Source organism: Andrographis paniculata, unplaced genomic scaffold, assembly GCF_009805555.1.
Source record: "Andrographis paniculata isolate CXL003 unplaced genomic scaffold, ASM980555v1 Contig5END, whole genome shotgun sequence".
In the NCBI taxonomy this organism is placed as follows: domain Eukaryota; kingdom Viridiplantae; phylum Streptophyta; class Magnoliopsida; order Lamiales; family Acanthaceae; genus Andrographis; species Andrographis paniculata.
Window position 1 is genome coordinate 2,320,063 of NW_026137595.1, and position 21,993 is coordinate 2,342,055.

General features: G+C 35.1%; 2 protein-coding genes and 1 long non-coding RNA gene across 4 annotated transcripts; 1 reads left to right on the forward strand and 2 right to left on the reverse strand.

Annotated features, from left to right (window-relative positions):
• The first annotated feature begins 3,274 nt into the window (after nt 1–3,274).
• On the forward strand, nt 3,275–7,527 carry LOC127259151 (linoleate 13S-lipoxygenase 3-1, chloroplastic-like). Its single transcript, XM_051286298.1, has 9 exons — nt 3,275–3,665; nt 3,766–4,028; nt 4,778–5,018; nt 5,117–5,449; nt 5,522–5,607; nt 5,694–5,801; nt 5,894–6,195; nt 6,266–6,529; nt 6,606–7,527. The coding sequence occupies exons 1-9, from the start codon at nt 3,308–3,310 to the stop codon at nt 7,360–7,362; spliced, it is 2,712 nt and encodes a 903-aa protein (XP_051142255.1). The 5' UTR covers nt 3,275–3,307; the 3' UTR covers nt 7,363–7,527.
• On the reverse strand, nt 5,443–6,365 carry LOC127259156 (uncharacterized). The gene is made up of 3 exons (XR_007840439.1): nt 6,242–6,365; nt 5,848–6,170; nt 5,443–5,584 (listed from the first exon to the last, which is right to left on the reverse strand). It is a non-coding gene; the product is annotated as an uncharacterized LOC127259156 (long non-coding RNA).
• A 426-nt stretch (nt 7,528–7,953) lies between the features above and the next one.
• Nucleotides 7,954–21,485, reverse strand: LOC127259147 (xanthine dehydrogenase 1-like). Of its 2 annotated transcripts, XM_051286290.1 has the most exons (14): nt 21,045–21,485; nt 19,062–19,161; nt 18,773–18,881; nt 16,421–17,929; nt 15,906–16,148; nt 15,128–15,442; nt 13,613–13,852; nt 12,956–13,240; nt 12,600–12,821; nt 11,784–11,945; nt 11,149–11,283; nt 9,743–9,979; nt 8,804–8,977; nt 7,954–8,485 (listed from the first exon to the last, which is right to left on the reverse strand). In XM_051286290.1, exons 1-14 carry the CDS (start codon nt 21,181–21,183, stop codon nt 8,243–8,245), a joined length of 4,113 nt encoding a protein of 1,370 aa, XP_051142247.1. In that variant the 5' UTR covers nt 21,184–21,485; the 3' UTR covers nt 7,954–8,242. The 2 variants fall into 2 exon arrangements, with proteins under 2 accessions (XP_051142247.1, XP_051142249.1); XM_051286292.1 differs by lacking the exons at nt 18,773–18,881; nt 19,062–19,161; nt 21,045–21,485 and having other exon boundaries at nt 16,421–17,567; nt 17,665–17,806.
• Between the last annotated feature and the right edge of the window lie 508 nt (nt 21,486–21,993).

Consider the following 21,993-nt stretch of genomic DNA (forward strand, 5'->3'; position numbering starts at 1 on the left):
TAGTAAAAATATTTTTTACTTTGTAAAAAAATACTCTTACACTTTACACGTTATTACAAACAATGCTAATAGAAAGATAAATAGGTTTGATGGCATAATTGTATATATTTTTTTCTATTCGGACGGAAAGACTATATCTTTCTAGAAGATATATAGATGTACTCCTTTTATAATATATGAATGTACCCCCGTTTATTATAGACGGAATGACAATTTCATAGATTTTTTCATATCGTAACCATTAAATTTATAATAAACTAAATAAAAAAGATTTGTGAAAGAAAAAAAAAAAAAAAAAAAAAAAAAAACCCTCTATAACAAGGTGTGTACATTGAAATTGACTTTATTAAAAACAATAAAAACACTTAATAATCAATCATTGAGAGTGTACACTTAAAATGGCTACATAGAATCGAATAGAAGATAACATAATAGATATGGATAAACTCCCTTCAATCCCTCACCTCACAATATATATATAATCTATAATTATTAAATCGATGATTGTATTGACACATATATATATTTGAAGAAAATTAGGATTGAATAAATAGTATAATACAATGTTTATTCAATAATTTTTTATTTATAATACTTCTTATATCTCATTTATTAATCTTAAATATATTTAAAATAATAAATTAATTTATTTAAATTTATAATATCTTACATAAGACAATTCAAAATCTTTTTATTTATATTTTTTATTTTTTTAATAAACAAATATTTGTAGTTACATTTAAAATTTTCATATTTTTCTATAAACATAGTTTATGTTAATCATAAATATATAAATATATATTTTTTATTTATTTGTATTACATAAAAACTAAATTTTAAAAAAAAAATGATATTTATATTATATATTTTTTATTGAAGTATAATTTTTTAAATATTTATATACATATTTTGTTTTTTTCTTATATATATATATATTAATTAATTACTATTTTAAAATTATCAACAACACTCATAGAAAATACTACTAAAATAATGAATCTGTTCATCCAACACATTTTAATGAAACAATTTCTCATAAATATTACTCACTTCGTCCCATAACAAAGTATTCATTTTTCTATTTTAGTTCTGTCCCATAACAAAGTATCTATTTCCTTTTTTAGTAACTGTATTATCTACCTAACATTATAAATACCCTTACAACTTACAATATATTACACAAATTCAATTATCTTTATATCACACATACTAACAAAGTTATTTTAGTCATTTCTACTTTATTTCTACTATATCCCAATATAATGCTAATATTTCTAAAACTACGTGCAAAAAGCAAATAGATACTTCTTTTTGGGACGGAGGGAGTATTAAAAAATACAAAATATATATACACATTAATATATAATATATCATCCATTGATAAATAGTCAACAATTCAACATAAAATATTATTATTATTTATATTACCAACACAGTTCATATACCACACAAAAAAATCAATTCCTCTAACCGAATGAACAGACAATATCATAACCAACTTCCTTTAAAATCTACTAACTTAAATACAGTGCTCAAATCAAACAATCAATTATTAGGAAAAGAAAGAAGCATATACATGATGTTAATGCAATTTTTTAACAATAAAAAGTAAAATTCGAAAATAGAAATTATCTTCGAATTTGATAAAATAAATGTCTGAGATTAAGAATCTCTAGACACCGTACCATACATAAATAAATAGAAACTAAATACTACAGATTGAAAAAGTAAATGGTGATCCCCAAAAGCAATTCACTTGAATTTGTCGATTGAAATGATTTTTTAGAATAGATCCGAATCCTTAAATATTCCCTAAAGAAAAGTTTTGAACCGTCGCCTGGTCGGTTACAACAACCGCTATCAACCGCCCATCAATTTCTCCTCCATTGACACGTGTCTTTAATCGTCTCGCCAACCGCATAACCCTACAATTGACCAACCGACCAATCCAGAGACTAACTGGTCGCTAGACCAAACGACTCATTGGCCGCCTCATCAACCACCATCTGGTCTCTTCAATCGGCGGAACAATGAATCGTCCAGATGATTCAATGGTCGCCCAATCAAGCGACTAACTGACCGCCCTTTCACTTGTCTGACCTCCGGGTCGGCCGACTCAACCTTCTTCGTCCGACCTCTTTTGATCGACCTCCGTGTCTGTCATCTCATCTTTCTTCGTTCGTCTTCCTTTTGTCCGACCTCCGTATCAGTCGTCCCATCTTTCTTCGTCCGACCTCCGTATCGGCAGTTTTATCTTTCTTCGCCCGTCTTCCTTTTGTCCGACCTTTTTAAGACACTGCTACCATTATCATTATCATTATTATTATTATTATTATTATTATTATTATTATTATTATTATTATTATTATTTGTACGTAACAATATATATATACAAAATACCAAATCAAAATTAATATTTAAACTATAAAAAAAATCAATTTTTTTTTAAAAAAAATAAAATTATAAATGTCAACAAAAATTAGCTGAAGTTATGATAGTAAATATTTTTAAAACAAAACATATATAAAAAAAAAAAAACCCAATTATTTTATACTCCTATAATTTATATTTTAATTTTCTAAAAATCATTATTTAATTTAATAATTATAAATGTATCTATAATTTAATAGGGGGAGTGGAGGGGCTTAACCATCCTAGATCTACATTCAACGCCAAATTCCCACATGTGCAAATTATAATATAATACATATTTTTTTTTTTGTTATTTCTTGGAATCATTCGGAACAATATAATAAAAATATCATATCATACCATATAATATAATGTGTTAAATTTTTTACGACCTTATCAAATATTTGGCATATCGAATGATCGATGATTTAATATAACAATTTATTTGTACCATATTAGAACATACCATTTTCTACCAAAATATCAAAATTAAAAATAATTTTATAATTTAAAAAGAAATTATAAATAATAATTTTTGTATCAATATATTGAATTATCAATGTATATATCGAATATCAAAATATCAAAATGATACATTGTATTCTTGCTATATATATCAAAATATCGAAATAATTTTCGGTACATACTGAAAATATCAAATTATATTACCGTTATCGTCCCAAAAAAATTCGCAACGGTATCGTACCATGCCAACATTTCTCCCTTAGTTTTTTTTCTACATTTTGTACTTTTTGTATTTTCACTATCAGCACATTCATTTTACGAAATAAACAAGATTCAAAAACATCCAAAACATTCACGAAATTTCGTTGTCAATAAAAGGACATGTTGCTAGCAAAAACAATCTCAACAGTTTCTCACCACCGCAGCAACAATGGCGATCACTTCCATCTCTCTTGTCAAACCTTTCACCCTTCATCATTCATCAGCTATTCCCCTTTCCTTATTACACACCAACAGAAAAACATACAAACTCACTTACAGCGGCGCGCCGGACATACCCCGGCAAGAAAAGTTGCATTTTCCGAGGATGCGCAAGATTGTAATGACGCTGAAAGAATCCCCTGCTGCAGCAATGCAAGAGAAGCCTGCAATGCCTAATTCGACAGCTCTCGTAACAGTAAAGTTTAAGAAAGCAGGGAATCTTGCGGAGCTTGTTAGTCGCGGCGCAAAGACTGCATTAGGACAGGAAGGTGTAATTCTGCAGTTAGTGAGCAACGAAGTTGATCCGAGTAAGGCAGTTGCGTGTTCTTTGCTTGGTACAAAAAAATTTTATTTTCGTCGGGGTTTTTGTGTAGTGTTTTAATTCGAAAGCTTTTGGGTGATGTGAAGAAACAATGAAGTCAAAACTTAGCAAAGAAGTAGTGCTAAAATGGTCGAATAGCGAAAAAGTCGAAGGCGATGATTGTACTTACAAGGTGAAGTTTGATATTGATCCCGATTTTGGCATCCCGGGAGGCATCCAAGTTCGGAGTCAATGCGAAGAAGAGTTCTTCCTTGTGAGTGCGTCGGTTGGAGAAGTTCGATTTTTTTGCCGATCGTGGGTGCAGCCGGAAAAGATCAGCCCGGTGGTGAGGATCTTCTTTTGTGACAAGGTAAGAACAAGAACATAATCCCAAGTAGTTTTCTTGTGACTAGAACTATTAGACGAATCGAGTAACTCGCGAGTCAGGTCGAAATTGACTCGTTAATAGTTCAACTCAACAAGATAAACAACCCGAACTTGAAAATTAATAATTTTTTCTTATAAACAAGCCAAATTCGAGCTCAGCTCACGAATAGCTCAATTGAAATTGTTAGTTGATAAAATATTTATATTATTTAGATATTAATATAATATATATAATTTTTTATATCAAAATTTATATTTATTATTAAATTTTGAATATTTTATTATAAATAATTATGAATAAATTTAAATATATTTACTTTATATATTAAAAATATGCATAAAATTCAAGTCAAGCTTGAGCTTGAATTTGAATCTAACGAACCGAGCTCGAGCCACTATTTTGGTTCAAAGCTGAGCCTCTACCATAAAAAAATTCGAATCGGACTCGAATAATCGATGCTCGAGCTCACTCAGCTTGCATAACAGCTCTACTTGTGATATCTATAATTGAGGGTGATGTTGTTAGTTTTAGTGTGATCGGGATTCTCTGTTTAAGATATATTCATATTAACATCTCACTTAAAAGTTTAAATTAATAGAAAAATATATGCTTAATTATATGTTATATAATCTTTAAAAAATATCCCTATCAAAATATGAGAATATGTTGTAGGATCATCCTAAAATTAAATGTGTTAATATGATAATAAAGACTAACTATTTTTGAAACAGGCATATCTACCCTCTCAGACTCCATCGGGACTGATAGAGCTCCGGCGGCGAGAACTTACTGATTTAAAAGGCGACGGGAAGGGATCACGGCTGCCAACCGACAGAATATATGACTACGACGTGTATAATGACCTCGGCAAGCCTGACGACGGACCTGATTTAGCAAGGCCTACTCTCGGTGGTAATCCAAACTTCCCTTATCCGAGAAGGTGTCGAACAGGGCGCCCGCCAACAGCTACTGGTGATTACAAAACATCGATTATTAGCAATAGACAATTAATGCAACTTACATATGCTGAATAACTAATAACCGTACCTTAAACTCAAATGCTGAAACAGACAAGCATGCCGAGAGCGCGCCAAGTGCTTTGCTGCCAATGTACGTCCCTAGAGACGAAGATTACGAAGAACAGAAACAGGAATTTAAGGCGAAAGGAGAGTCGAACACAGAATTACGTAACAGAATTCCTGGTTTGATAGCGCAAATATTCGGCGAGGAGAACTTCTACTTAGCAGTGGAAGTAAACAAAGAACAGGCGCGAAGTAAGACCAAAATAAAATTCGCATCAATCGACGAATCATTGAATGGAAATCCGATCTTGCAAATTCTTCGCGGGATTCAGGAGATAATAGAGGAATCCCTTAACTTGAATCCTCCCAAGTATATTTCAGGTGCATTGTAAATTAGTACTACCGTCGTAGAAATGGATGTTTTTTGACTTTTAACAATGTAAAATTTACCAGAGGAGTTCGTGTGGGGATTGCCTGACGATGAATTTGGCCGGCGAGTTCTTGCTGGCCACAACCCTGTAAACATAGAGAAGCTAAAGGTAAGGATAAACAGAGTAAGCTATAATACAAAGTTTCAAAATCAAAGTTCGAGCTCAGCTAACAGTAGGAATAAATTGTTGCTCAGATTTTTCCTCCCGTAAGCAAACTTGATTCGTCTATCTACGGGCCGCAAGAATCAGCATTGAAAGAAGAACACATAACAAGCTTTCTAGAAGGAATGTCTGTGGAACAGGTATGGGAAGAATGAGTAATTTCGAGAAACTAAATTAACTTTGTACCTTTGTGTTTTCATCACCTCTGCAATCGAATGTACGCTTTTTTAAGGCCATGGATGCAGATAAGCTGTTTGTATTGAACTACCATGACATCTATCTCCCTTTCTTGGATCGGATGAATGCAATCGAAGGGCGCAAGACGTATGCAACAAGAACTATTTTCTTCTTGACTTCATTGGGAACTTTGAAGCCCATTGCAATCGAGCTTAGCCTTCCGGTGACAGATGATAAAGTCTCGGGTAAGAGGATTCTCACTCCTCCGACTGATGGCACCACCGACTGGCTATGGGAACTCGGCAAAGGGCACGTCTACACAAATGATGCAGCTATCCAGGGCATGGTTAATCACTGGTACTAAAAAATGCAAAGAATCGAAATTCAAGTAATGCCTTCATACCTTAAGTTCCAGAATTTTCGACAGGATGAGGATACACGCTTGTATGGAGGTATTCGTCATAGCAACTCACCGAAACCTAAGCGTGATGCACCCCATCTTCAAGCTGCTGCATCCTCACACACGGTATTTCCTGAAGAGCAACGGAGCCACACGAGACGGTCTCATAAACGCAAATGGAATATTTGAAACCAATAATGCTCCAGGCCAGTATTGCATGCAGCTCGGCAGTTCGGCATATCAAGATTGGAGGTTCGACTTAGAAGGCCTTCCGGAAGATCTCATAACAAGGTCTGTTTGTTACACTTCTGCACTCTTTCCCCCATTATTTCATTTGATACGTGATATGTGTATGCAATATACACAGGGGAATGGCCGTGCCCGACTCCACGCAACCCCACGGGCTAAAACTTTCCATCGAGGATTACCCGTACGCGCAGGATGGCCTCCTTATATGGTCTGCAATTGAAAACCTGGTGACAAAATATGTGAATTACTACTATCCAGAGGCAACTCTTATCCAGAATGACACAGAGTTACAAGCCTGGTACAGTGAGGCAGTCGAAACCGGTCATGGTGATCTTGCAGAAGCAACCTGGTGGCCTAAGCTCTCGATCCAGAGCGATCTCATTTACATCCTGACAACCATCATATGGAAAGTAACAGGGCAGCATGCTGTTCACCACTTTGGACACTATCCTTACGCCGGCTACATCCCTGCCCAGCCTCCATATATGAGAAAATTTCTCCCCACAGAGCAAGATCCAGACTATGAATGCTTTCTTGCAAATCCTCGTGAGTATTTCCTGTCATCAATCCCAAGTTTTACACAGGCAGTACAATATGCTGCTGTGCTTGATCTAGGCTCAGGGCACTCTCCCGATGAAGAATACATTGGAGAGAGGAAAGACCTGTCGAGTTGGGCCGGGGAACCGGAGATTTTAGAGGCGTTCAACAAATTCTCAATGGACATCAAATCATTAGAGGAGGAGATTGTTAGAAGGAACTCTGATCCAGGACTGAGAAACCGGTGTGGAGCTGGAGCATTCCCTTTTGAACTGCTCATTCCGAGCTCAGAATCTGGGACGACGGGTAGAGGAGTACCTAACAGTGCATCAGCGTGACAAGGAGTTACACATATTAATCAGCGACAAGAATTTAAGTGTGTGGAACATTTAAGGGAACAATCAGTGAATTCAAATCATGTTAAATAGAGGAAATGAGTCTCCAGACATGGAACATGTATTGTAATCAACACTTTATAAGGAGGACTCGTCTACATGGCTAAAGTTGTTACGCATTCTTTCAAATAATATCACTTTACTTTCCAAAAAGAAACTGAACAGATCCTTTACTAAAAGCCATTATCCTATCTCATACATTTTGTCATTCATGGAAAACGAAACAAGAAATGGTACCAGGCTTAGATGTAATTGAAATCTCTCAGGCAACTAATATCCTCAATGATAATCACAGCATTTCTTGAATAGAATATAGTGGAACCAAACATGCGATAATCACAGGATGCTGAAAGCAATTAAGGTGCAGAAGGTAAGGACTTACCCTCATTCTTGTTCCCATTTGATGTTTTTCCACAACGAAGAGACTGTACATTCAGGTGATTTCTGTCACATTCAGCTGTAGAAGTCTATTTCTAACACACAACATATGAAAGAAAATTGCTCAACCAAATGTCTTGTTAAAAATCAAATACATAAACCCTTGTCAATATTAAACAAGATATGACCATGTAAAATATGAGCACATATCGGCATAGACTCACTTCATACAGCAGAATAGATTTTTATTTGCAGTTTTCATTACATACAATAGTTAGAAATACTACCCAACACATTGTTAGGAAGTCATTCTTTGTGGAACATCTTTATTGATATGATACATACGATCTAGGGAACAACTTATAGTCTGAATGTGATCAGAAGTCTGAACAACTTACAGACACAATTACAAAGAAGGCTGTTATTCCACAATCTAGGACTGATCCTAAACACTGAGTTTAGGGCGGAAATCAGCATCGCAGAACGGTTTCGTGAATTCATCCACACAAGCCATTCGAATACGTTCAGGAGTTGCTGGATTGTCAAAAGGGAACCACTCAGTGAGGCCTACTTCAGCCCGTGCAGCTATGATAGCATCCTTGATGGCAAAGAAAACGGATGAGGCAAGGAAAAATGGGGGCTCTCCCACTGCTTTGGATGAGTGGATGGCCTTATCATTAGGAGCATCCTGTAAAGAGTCATATTTAAGAAGGATTCCATCACCAAAATTCACTCTTGTAAAACAGAAATTAGAGCTACAGGAAGCGATATGGATCAAAAGTTTAGCGTGGACACACAGAATTGGTCAGATTTGACATCACACTAGTTATGAAAAGTAAAACCATGGAGAGTCATGCCAATCGTATGGAGAGAAAAGGAATTTATTTGGGTTCCAGTTTTTATTGCCTTTCTTGGGGCAATGAAATATCGTGGAATTGCATATTTTCAAAGAAAAGAAAAATAAATACTTAGAAACTTAAAGAAAACCAAGTGTAAGTGTGCTTACCTTGAGAAGGGAGATGTTAAATTTGAAGGGGACGTCATTAATGGAAGGAATTTTGTAATTACCAGGCCCGGATGTATACAAACATCCTGCTGGTATCCACCTGTGAGCAGCATCACCCCATTTCAGCTCTTCAAGAGCTACCCACCCAAGACCTTGCACAAATGCCCCTTCAATCTGTGGATGAACCATAAATGTATTTAAGAATGAGCTATCCCATGTACGAACACAGATTGGAATTTCTTAGAATTGGGAGTGAAATTGGTAAAAAAAAAACATATTATGCGGATCACAAACATCGCTGGGAGGTAGTTGTGCCTCCTTGACTTGTCATATTGCAAGGATTCACTAGATGAGACTTGAACTTATCTTATCCCCATGGAAATTAAAGACAGTACATAAGTAAAATTTTAAGGGATTTATCAACCAAAGCAATACTTTAGAAACTTCTTTTAGGATTATGTAATATAATTGCAATCCACATTTTTATGCTGTGGAATGCTAGATGCAAACATTCTTTTGTTCTAGTCTAGTCATTGACAAGATTGTTCAATATAATTTAATGTACATCAAGTTTTATATATCCCAAAGCCCTCATCTCGTCCCATTCCATATGAAACTAAAATTGATTTGGAATAAGAATCTATCATTGTGAGCTCTACCTGAAGAACAAACAAACGACCTATCCTTTCAGGTAGTTTAAGAAAAGGTTTCATCCAGCTTGTGAGCTACACTTTACCTGTCCAATTATGGTTTACTTGTGGACCAATTCATGTGTAATCTCAAGCAAGTAAAAGAAGTAGCTTTCGTAGCTTTCCCCATCCCGTAACAGTCAGATAGTTAATTTGAAGCTATATCAGCTAATATGACATGCTTGAACCATGGGGATTTGCAAAAGGATTTAATTTGAATAAATAAAGTGGAGCAAAAACCAAAACCCACCTGTCCAACATCAAGTGCTGGATTTAGAGATATTCCAAGATCCAAAATCACATCAGCCCTCCTTGTATGGAAGTCTCCAGTTAATGTGTCAATCTCAACTTCCGCATATGCAGCTCCATAAGTGAAATATCTGAATGGAGACCCTTTACCAGTTGTCCAGTCAAAGCCAATATCAGGTGTCTTATAAAACCCATTAGCAGAAAGGTTTATTCGCTCCATGTAGCAGGCCTTGACAAGCTGGCATAACACCAAATATGTCAGTGGTCAAAATAAAATAAAGGTGCAATAAATACTAAGTTGAAATTGAGACATTTTAAAAGGCACAGGACCAGTCATGTATGTCAGTATTCCATGTAGGATTTAAATTATAAAAAATAAAGGGACAATTGGAAGTAGTAGAATTTTCGGCAAACACAATCCCTGTAACATGTTAGGATATATATTAAAAGTTTATCAAGTTTTACATGCAATAACTTTACAACATTAGAGCTCCGTTTCATTTGACGAAAGTTGTTATAACTGCTACTTCAAAAAATCCATAATAAACCTTGCATTACTTCAGTGTATAGCAATTAGATCATTGTTTCTCGATAGTATCGAAACTCTTTAGACTTGCTTCCATTCAGGTCTAAAGAATTTACATGAAGATTAAGTTGCAAGCAGCCAAGCAATGCAAGAAATACTTGTAGAGAATTGCATGCTTCCAGAAATAATTATTATATGAAGTATCTGAATCACATAAAACTGATGGGATTTGAGGCAGCCCAATTGACTGGTTGGCATCACTCTAAAACTGCAGCAGTGTTCACCTAGGAGCTCCAAGGATCCTATCAAAGGAATTGGGGACATAAAGTAGTTCTGTAGTCCATGGTTCAGCTAACTTGGAAGAGTCAGTCTTAATTGAATCAACCCATATTGCTCATCTATCCATCGTTTGGTAATTTTTGAGAAATTAGTTATTGTTAAACTGATCATTTTATTTATTGCTACTAGCTAGAACAAGTACAGAGGAAAAATTGTAGTGGCAAGCCCCTTGAGACTACTTGTCCTCAGAGACTCTTCAATTAAAATTAAATAAATAAATAAATATCTCACTATGAAGCAAAAATACATAGCCATCATATAAAAATAGAAGGCATGCATTCCAGACTAGACCGATACAACTGCATTCTTCATATGCAAATGTTCAGGCAGTTCTACAGTGATTATAGCTTCCAAATCTAGGAAACAGAGCAAAAAACTCATGCAATATCCACTTCTTTATCACAAAAGATAAAATATAAAATATAAAAAGAATCCACTCTCATCTGCATAAAGAATCTTGTGAAATTTAGTTAAGTAGACTTGTAGAGGCAAGAACAGCAGAGAGAAAGGTGACTACATAGAAATGAGCAACAATAAATTACCTCAGTGAATGAGCCAAATTTATGTTGGGAAGCTAGAGGCTGCATTCGTGCTTTTATTTGTTCACATGCGTCCAAAACAGCTGCACCATATATGTCAGAACTTGCAGAAGCAGCTGTTGGGGAGGCATTTGGAACCTGAATGAGTAATTAGCCACATAAGAGGCTTGTCCATTCCAGACTTCCGACGATCACCATCAAATATATAAATTGCCACCACATGTTAAAGATATTAGTGGCCCCAAATTACATGCATATGTTGACCAATTCAACAGAAATAATATGTTGTGTAATATTTCAATATTTAAGGCCGGTAATCAAGCATTTAGAATGATCCTTGAAGTTCAGTTTTCTTAGGTAACTGCTATAGGAACTAGTGTTCATGGGAATAACATATCTTTCCCACAAGAAGACTCTGTCTCACTGAGTGTAAAAGCATTTGCATTAATTAATTGTTTTATTGGCATCAGAAAATGGTGAAACAAATGTAACCAGATTATCATTACAGCTATGATACTATAACGATGAGGTCATGGTCTCTAGAAATGCTTAAAAACACATGGAACAAATTATTGTATATACATATTATATTCAGCTCCGAGAATAATAAACATATAGAAAAGGTTGTTTTTTTTCACCTTATCTGTACTTGTCTCTGATATAAATACAGAGCTGAGTGGAATATTGAAGGAAGAAGCAGCAATCTGTGCAATTTTTGTATGTAAACCTTGCCCCATCTCTGTACCACCATGTGTGACCAACACAGTTCCATCTGTGTACACGTGAACAAGAGCACCTGCCTAGAACCAAAAACAACAAAAAATGATCATATGAACATGATAAAAGCAATAACATGCTATTTTTCACTTTTCTGAAATGGTTGACATGATAAAAAACCATCCAAAAAAAATATTCAATACATAGAAAATCAATATAAAGACTAGCATTTACTTTATTTTTATTTATTTATTTATTTTGGATGACGTAGGAACCCGCAGCTAGCATTTACTTTATTTTGAATGTGTATAAGTGTGTTCTTGAAGAGTCACATATTTATTAATGCCGCAAAAACTTAGTCTGAATGTGTACACATACATAACAATATACGATATATATATATATATATACATGATATGAATTTTTTGTGATGTGAATGTGTGTGTGTATGAATTCAAATGAAAAAAATGAGTAGGTGATGGCCGAAGTTTAAATAATGCAAAACTGATTCCTCTTTAGAAAGGGCAAAAAAAAGTATTTTCAAATCAAACAGCTTAACATAGGAAGATAAAAGCCAAGGGATTCATATAATATAACATAAAAAGCAGTCTTCAATTATCACTCTTTTTGCGAAGCTCTCTAATTGAATTCTAAAACCTAATAGAAAATTCACATTGTTTCAAGCTACAATCAAACTATCAATTAGGATTACACCAGAATGTAAACATAGAGTCTACCTGATTCATAAACTTGGCAGTGAAAGAGATGCCAAATTTTGTCGGAACAATAGCTATTCCCCGCTTCCTCCACCTATTTTGAAGATTGAATAGCTCAACTTCTTTGCGAGCATGCAAAATGTCTGTGGACATCTTCAATTCATTCCATAGACGTTCCACGGTGGACTGTTCAATTCTTTGACCATAATGCAAAACTGATCCCTCTTTTTGAAAATTGATCTCCTGAAAGAGTAAGTGCATGGTTAAGGAAAACAACATATTTTCAATTTGCAAACTCAATATTGCATTACCAATTTGACAAGCACAAAGTACGGTAACAATAGAATATTCCAAAGGAATTGGTTACAGTTACATACCCTAATTTCTTCCGGAGTTCTATTAACTTCCATGGAAATTCTTTGAATCCAATTTTCAGTAATTAACATGCCCTGTGGGCCGCCAAAGCCTCGGAAAGCAGTATTACTGGGAAAATTAGTGAAGCAGACCTTTCCTTTAATCCTAACATTCGGAATCTCGTACACATTGTCTGAATGGAACATTGCACGCTCAAGCACCGGAAGTGAAAGATCAAGCGAGTTTCCAGCATTATTGTAGATTTCAAGATCCAAAGCAAGTACTTTTCCATCATTCGTAAAACCAACCTACAAAATTTAAATTATCACGAATTATATCCTGAATATATTAAAGCACCAAAATATTATATATAAGGACAAAGCTCAAACAAAGGCAAGTATCGCCAGCCACTTTCCGTAGGAATTAATATATCAGCATAGATGGGCCAAGTGTTTTCATCATCTTGCTATACAACAGTGAAGCCTAAACACCTAATTCCACCCACTCAATATTACCGAGCATAAGGACTTCCACCATTTTAAGTGTGAATATTGTCAAATAACGTGTAGATGATGAAATGGGCAGTATCACATGTTATGATCAATGTAATTTTACTAGAACAAGTTTTTCATAGGGTAAAGTGTGTAAGCTATTCATGGCATGAGCAAGTTATCAAATACCTTATACATCCCGAGAAAGCTATGGCGTTGTCCGGTTATCATCATGTCTACATCCCTGTCTAGTGTAATCTTCACAGGACGATTCAGCAAATATGAAGGAATTGCAGCTATAGCAGCCAGGAAAGCAGACCGGGTTTCTTTCCCTCCAAATCCACCCCCAAGTCTTTTGGTCTTGCAGACCACTTTGGACATTGGGAGACCAAGAACACGAGCAACATATTTTTGGTGTTTCTCAGGACACTGGAAGTAAACATGAAGGCAATATTTAGCTCAGATGTTTATCTGAAAATCTGAGTTTACTTAACTGAACTTGCCAAAATGTAGCAAGTACAACGTTACAAAAAAAAAAAAAAAAAAAAACCGACTTTACAAATGCTATCAGCAAGAGGGTAGGAAATAAGCAGCAGTAACACGCAATCTTTCTAGCAATTTGAGTCACAAAAGCAATGCTCCGGTATTATTTACATTAATAATGCAAACAAACAAAATAGTAGTGAAAATGCAAAGTTATCCAACTCCCTGGTTTACAAGATAAAGAATGTAAAACCTTTTCCTGATTAATATATGTATTTATTATTTACTTACAATTTTGATTCCTTCCTGATTCACATCACCCAATCAAGCAGTATTGTTCTACAAAACCTCTAGGTCCAAGAATCCTATCTATTATTCCATAACCTTTTCAATTCCCCAACCAAATTGGTTTTATTTTGTAAAACTTAAAATAAGTAGAGTTAGGTGGGTGGAAAAGAAAGCAAAAAACATGAACATTGAATAATGTATTTATGCAAACCATTCTAGCCCCTATTTCATAATTGTGTATGCTTTAGTCCATACTAAGATCATCTCTAAACGATTAATATGCAAGTGAAATACCTCCAACATATCATTAGTATGCAGAAACTAAAGCAAAAATGCAGCTTGAGAATTTATGCAATCTATTCGATCATGGTATTGATACAAATTACACAAGTCAAGCAGGGCTGCAAGCAGAATGTTGCTAATTAAAGATCTTGTTTTGTCAGATGGGTCATATAGTATGTCATATGCTAATTAAATTTATTTCCCTATTTCTTTTCCCATCTTGTGACCATTCAATCTACAATTTTCTCTCTACACACATTATATCCAACACCCCATATTCTATTTAAAACAACACATCCAACGACTATTTTAACATCAAAATATCAAAACCAAAATTAAACACTCTAAGATGATTACACTAGTCATGTTAGTGGGGCGACAAGAAAGAGAGTTGGGAGAAAGAAACGAGATTCTGGGAGAATTTCCGGACTAGGTTTCATCAGAAACAATATGAGAATGGGATGTAGAACTGTAAAACATAGTTCTGGAGGAACTAGGAATTCAAGCAATGAGCATCACCCTAAACAATTATAGCGGACAATGCAAGAAACCAAAAGGCGAAAGGGTCTGAAACTTTCAGGTTACTCTCCACCCCAAAGAATAAAATAAAAAATAAAAAAGAAGGTAAACTTAAGGGTTACCAAATCTTACTTGTGTAGATGATATCATATGAACTTCATTTCCTGCATCGCTAGTCCATATTAGAGTACTATTTGGCTCCAAATAAAAGTGCTCCTGACCCCCTATCTGCACCTTTCCTTCTACAATCTTATCGCATTGGTCAGATGAGAAGCAATGTTCAACATCCCCTTTTACAAGACATCTTTCAGTATTAGGATGGAAACTATTAGATTTGAGAGCATCTTCAATGGATAAGACTGCTTGTAGTTCTTCATATTGAATGTTGACTTTTCGAGCAGCAAGCTTTGCATTTTCATGGGTATCAGCCACCACAACTCCAATAACCTGAAAGATAATATTCTTTTGAATTAGCTAAATGTGAATGACAACCAGCAAAGCAAGCAGATTGGCAACACATATTTACGCAGCTGAATTTGTTAAATTATGAGTTCTATACGTCAAGCCAATCATGGAAGGAGAATGTGACTCTCTTGAAGCTTTTACATAGTCATAATCAAATATAATAGAACGGCTTCATTTCATGCCCTTGGCATCAATTCCTTGGGTTCAGATATTGAATTTACTTCAAGTTCTGTGGGTAATAGTTTATGCATCATACATGCAGAGTGCAGATGCAGTCACATGGATGAGAGCTAATGCTAAGGATGCATGTTGCTCTATAGCTTCCAGGAGTAACATTTTTCTGCTATCAAAGGAATCTCCTTATACTTTGGAATAAAAAACTAGGAGACGAAAATAAAATTAGGGACCTGTAAAAAGTAAAAGAATAAGACAAACCAGAACATACCTGCCCCACACATGTCACAATCTCAGAAGCAAAAAGTTCCTCATCTAAAATAGTTGGCCCAATCATGTGTTCCCCTGGGATATCCTTGGAAAAGAAAATTCCTGCAACCCCAGGAGATGATCTTGCTGCTTCATCATCTATCTTAAGTATACGAGCATGGGGTTTTTTGCTCAATACCAGTGCTGCATGTAAACTGTTAGGTGGCATAGGAACATCATCTGTATACTCTGCCTCACCTGTAACCTACAATTAACAAAAAAATCAGCCAATTCAACTCTCAGAAGATGTACACGTAAATGAATGCTAGCATCAAAAGTCAAAAAAATAAATCTAAATATGACCAATAATTCTTTTAGTAACATAAACCAGCAGCAAAACCAAAAGTAAAAATTGCAGCAGTAAAGGGGCTTGCTATATAACTAACACATCAAATTGTTGTGTTCCATTCTACTGAAGTAGATGAATATCAAGTTGCACAAATAAAAATACTCAGGATTTGTTTGTAGACATCCCACCTGGAGTTTTGCTGAGAGATGCATTTCAGGAACTCCAACAGCACTACCACGCTTTACAATATCATAATCCTGAGTTCCCATAACAGAAGGGTAGTGAATTGATTTTATTGCTGAAAGATGAGATGCTGGAACTTTCTCATCAGAAGACATATGTTCATCCACTTGTTGACAGATCCACAGGAAAAACTTAAAGAAGAAACTTAGTATTAAAGATCTCCTAAACTCTACCATCCCTCCTGGGGCGTCTTCCTTTAGTAAAATGTCCTTCTGCAGTACTTTCAGAGCACCCTGCAACAGCTCTTTGTTCCAGCACTTCCCTATCAAAAATTCACTTGTTTCCTTTGCAGAAATACTATAGGGAGCGACTCCTCCATAAACAATGGATGCATCAGAAACCACCCATTTGTCATTCTTCTCTTCCAGGCGCACACGCATTCCAGAATTCACAATAGCAATATCATCATCTCTCCTGTGAGCTTGCTTGAATTCTTTCACAAATTCATATGGCTGATTCCAAGGGAGAAAAACAGAAACAAGAATCTCATCACTTGCCAGATCCACTTTGCGATAACCCAGAAAGAAATTTACTGCCGCACATGTCCGCCTATTTCCTCTACAATCAGATATTTCGAAACTTGCCCCAGCAGCCATCCACAGGGGATTGAGATCTGAGATAGGACTGCCAGTGCAAATATTTCCACCAACAGATGCTACATTTCTTATTTGAGCACCAGCAAACCATCTCAGTTGTTCAAGGATGGATCTACATGATGAAGTTTGAAAAGAAGCACGCTGATCTAAAGCTACCTTTAATGTTTTGGCCAGTTCCGAAAGTTTAACTGAAGCACCAATCTCCAAGCCTTCATCTTTTATGGTCAATTGATTAAGTTCCGGCACTTGGGCAACATGGATCAAAACTGGATAGTGGAAACTTTTAAGCCTTGTCTCAATACTTACCTCTGTGCTACCAACAAGTAATTTAGCATGAGGATATCTAGCCTTTATATCAAGTACATGCTGAAGCTTCAATGGCCGATACCACTTAAGCCCATTTGCACCCTCCAAACTTAAAGTAGTTAATGTCCTCATCAAAAGCTCTGGAGGAAAAATAAGCTCTTTATCGGTGAATGCAGCTCCATCAATATCACTGAAAGAGATCGGCTTCAGATTGTTGCTGTGGCATATACCATTTTGACTCGTATCTTTATCATTCCTAATACTCATCCCACAAGAACACGGCTTACCAGTGGAAGGGCAAGTAAAATTTGCATCTGAAAGGTCCGAGGAGGATGTGTTGGTGTACAAGGTGTCATCTGTTCTTGCAAATACACGAAATGCATCAACTATCGGTCTGTAGCCTGTGCATCGACATAAATTGCCTGAAAGGCTTTCTTCAATATCCTCTTTTGTGGGTGGTATTTCAGATGATCTCAGCAGCGCATACATGGACATAATAAAACCCGGGGTGCAAAATCCACATTGTGAGCCATGTGACTTCGCTAATGATTCCTAAGAATTTATAGTTGCATTAGAGTATGCACTTTAGGAATTTAAAGCATGAATATTTCACAAGAAAGTATCTTCAAGCCCTATACTAAACCCAAGAAGAATAGTTGGCAGAGGATTAAAGGGAAGGAGAACTCAAGAACCATTTCTACGCTAGGATTAATATTGTAAAGAGGCCATCCATTTTGGACTTTTATTACATTAATAGCAGTTAGGAGAAACCGTAAATAAAGTCGTCGGTGAAAACATGTAATCTCCACAATTGAAAGTAGAAGACTAATGTTCTCCAAGTTCCCCAACTTAAAAATAATAAAATAAAATAAAACAATAATGGGTGTGTTTTGGGTGTTCCAAGATTTTGGAATGTTTTGAATTTGAAATTCTTGTGAATGGAAAATAGATTTTGAAGATGTTTTTATTTAGATAAGTTTTGGAATGGTTGTATGGTGTCTATAAATGGTAGAATGTATAGCGCCAAAAGGGTGTCAAACATGCACATACACAGCCACATTAATTTTTTGTATATATTTCACAGTGCAAAATCCTACATTTTTCATTTTCAAACATAGTCCACAGTATCCAACAGGTGAACACAGGAGATGAAACAATGTAATTGATATGCTCGGGAAACAAACATAACTGATGAGTAAACATTGGAAGGAAGACGAATAAACCATTCCTACAGAATTGGAAGAGGAACGGGGGAGGGGGGGTGCGGTCTTGCACTCCACAAGGTGAGTTTCTTTTTCTTTTCACTCCACAAGGTGAGTTACATTCACTCTGGCATTGTGGACTTTTTAATCAACACATATTATCACAGAGTATATAAAAAACAAAACAATCTACCTGGATTGGATGCAAACCATATCTACGATTACCAATTCCCTCGACTGTAATAACATGCATTCCTTCAACAGAATACAAAGGAGCCAAGCACGCGTTAATTGCAAGATGCCTGCAAACATGCAAAAAATACGAAGGAAGCGTATTACTTACAAATCCAGTTGTTGTTTGATTCATAAAAAAAGATCTAGAGAAACATTGTCAAGGATGGCGTAGTCCATATAAAGCCTTGAATTCAAGTAACAGGGCAGATGATGAACAAAAAACTCTATATTATTACAGTGCAACTCACACGCATTTCTTTGAATTTTGATCGAAGTAAGAAATCATCACAGTGCATGCTCCACAACCTCCTTCACCACACCCAAGCTTTGTACCAGTCAGGCCTATGTCTGCATTTGAGGATAAAAAGAAGTGTTCTATAGTAAAACTCAGGAGAAAATTTTTAATGAAATGCAAGTAGATCAAATTTCCAATGATAATTGCAAACAAAAGTTTAAACACAGAGAAACACTTGTAAGAAGGTAACCATAGGAAACATAAACACTGAAATTTTCCAAAATGAAGCAACAATTAAACAACCACGTTTATAATTGAAAAGAATATGGATTGAAAATAAAATGCCTAATCAACCATGACTTCATGACACACCAAATGATACTAAAACCAATATTTTGCATTCTTGTTCCAAACTTGCAAGTAATCATTTTATATGTGTAACAAAATGCCTAGCAATTTGGCCTCTGATAAACTTCAATCTGTCCTAAATAACAAGCAAAAAAGACATCCAAATATGTACTTTCCCACTAGTGAACCCCCACCCACCACCAATACATTGCAAAATTAAAAATTTTGTCTGTCTCTACGACAATGTTGTATCATAAATAGTCTAAATGATTAGAAATAAGCGGACCAACTTTTGCAGGCGAACTTCTGGGCAGCAACTAAGCATCCCTTGAGTTAATATATCTCAGTCAAGAAGAATGTTATCAATGATTGTTTAGCCTTCTATTGTATATCTAATATAAGATATTTCCTCTCTGATCAAAAAATATATATATAAGATATTTCCTCGGCCCCATTTGCAAACTGATCACCAGCAACTAAACATTTAATGTAATTCTTGATTTTACGGAAGTGAAAAAGCTTCTGAGATACAGAACAAAAGAACACAGCACAAAATACTAAGTACAATAATACAAGCCAGATTACCTTACTGGGCGCAGGATATGAAATTTAACAATTAACAAAGCAAAAACCTACATGGTGTGGGAGATATATATATATATATATATTTGCTCAGTTTATTTATGGTTCATCTTTGTTTTAGTACAATTCATAAATAATAAAATAAGGTTGTGTTTGTTTGGGGGTTTGGATTTTTAGTTGGGATTTGAATAGTAAAAATTTTGAATTTGAATAGTTGTATGACGTGATATAAATAGGTGTTGATGTGATGTTTTGAATGTAAAATTGATTTCTAGTATAATATAAAAAATAAAAAATAGGTGTTTGATTTGATGTTTTTGGGAGGAAAAAATGGGATGAATAGTAGAAATCTAATTAAATCCCCCAAACAAACACACCCTAAATAAAAACACATTACAGCCAACCCATATCTTTCATTGAGAATTTTTTTTTTTTTTTATTTCAAACATTACATCCAATATCTATTTAACCACATCTAACACAGTTTCCTTTTAAAAATTTACCAATCCCCAAATAACCTAAAACACCACATATTACATCCAACATCTATTTACATCACATCCAACACATATTTTCCATGTAAACTTTTACCATTCCTAAAATAACCTAAAACACCGAACACCTCCAATACATATCTCAGCGCAGCCATAGTTCTTGAGCGCATACATACTTTCAATCATCTATAAACCAAAATTGACTATACATGATCCTAGATGCTTACAGTCACCACTAAGCTGCAAAAAGTAGAGAAAACGGATTGTTGACTGGGAATTCTTATCATTCCACTGCCACCATAGATTACATCAATTAAGCATGATAAATACATCATAGCCAACGTATTTCTGCTTGTTGATCCCTTGAAATGTCTAAGTGAGAAAATCATAGTCCAATCTAAAGTAAATCTGATCAAGAATGATCTTTCCCATACAGTAATCCTTACAACATCAAAACCCAAAATCACGTCCTACATAATGCCAAGATAAAAGAAATCATGAAAACAAGAACCCTATCATTTTTTAATTTCCTTTTTTTCCTCAAAGACCAGTCTTGCTGCTATATGTCATACCTCTGAGATACTCTAGAAGTGTGAGGTGGGCCAATCCGTCAGGCAAAATTCGACGGACCCCATTAACATACAGAATCGGTTCCTTTGGCTTCGATTCCTCTAGTGTCTTCATGTCACTCTCTGCCATCATAGACCCCATCGAGCGACTCTGTGTAGCTGGTGCAACCACGAAGAATGATTTACGAAAACCCGAAAGCAGAATCGTCCTTAACCCCTAAATTGTCCCTGAAAGCAGAATTGCCAAATTCGGAATTCTTAGATTAGGGGAGATGAGAAAAAAGGTGGTAATAGGAGGTCGTCGCAATCCGACAATCCTCAACGAATTAGATTAGGATCGTGGAAACCCGTCCATTATTTGGACTAGCTTCTTCTTCAAAGAAAGTGGTCAAAGATAATTATCAGGTGCAGTTTGGAGTGTGACTGGGCGTTTCTTGTCCTGTGTTTTAGAAGAGGATTCTTGGTCATCGTATATACTCCATCTGCTTACCTTTTTCGCCTACTTATCTTTTTGGTCTTTTTCTTTTTAGGAAATACTATAATTATATATTTATTTTATTTAAATTTTATAATTTATAATTGGTTTTAATTATATTATTTATTTATTTTAATTTTAATTATTCTTATTCATAAATATTTTTAAGTACTTATTAATTATATTTTAAATAAATTTTTGTATTTATAGTAAACTAGATACAAGATATTTATAATAAACTTAGATACAAGATAGGACTAAGATAATTACTATTTAATAATATATAGGTCATATATAATAATTATATATATGTATTTTTTCAAATATTTATTTATATATAATAATTTAATTATCTATTTCACATTATAGTTCAATCCAAAGTGTACCATGCCTTTTTTCAAGTAGCTTTTTTACGCCAGGTCCTGGTCCCTTTTTTCGTACAAACGAGAAGAATGTCCGGCGATAGCATAGGTGCTC

Excerpts from the sequence above, each read along its gene's own strand:
- LOC127259151 (XM_051286298.1), top strand. The coding sequence starts at position 3,308 with ATGGCGATCACTTCCATCTCTCTTGTCAAACCTTTCACCCTTCATCAT. Across the intron at positions 3,666-3,765 it reads GAGCAACGAAGTTGATCCGA|AAACAATGAAGTCAAAACTT; the intron begins GTAAGGCAGTTG and ends GGTGATGTGAAG. Across the intron at positions 5,019-5,116 it reads GCGCCCGCCAACAGCTACTG|ACAAGCATGCCGAGAGCGCG; the intron begins GTGATTACAAAA and ends ATGCTGAAACAG.
- LOC127259147 (XM_051286290.1), bottom strand. The coding sequence starts at position 21,183 with ATGGGGTCTATGATGGCAGAGAGTGACATGAAGACACTAGAGGAATCG. Across the intron at positions 13,853-15,127 it reads ATATGATATCATCTACACAA|TGTCCTGAGAAACACCAAAA; the intron begins GTAAGATTTGGT and ends GTTTACTTCCAG. Across the intron at positions 11,946-12,599 it reads CTGCCAAGTTTATGAATCAG|GCAGGTGCTCTTGTTCACGT; the intron begins GTAGACTCTATG and ends TTTTGGTTCTAG.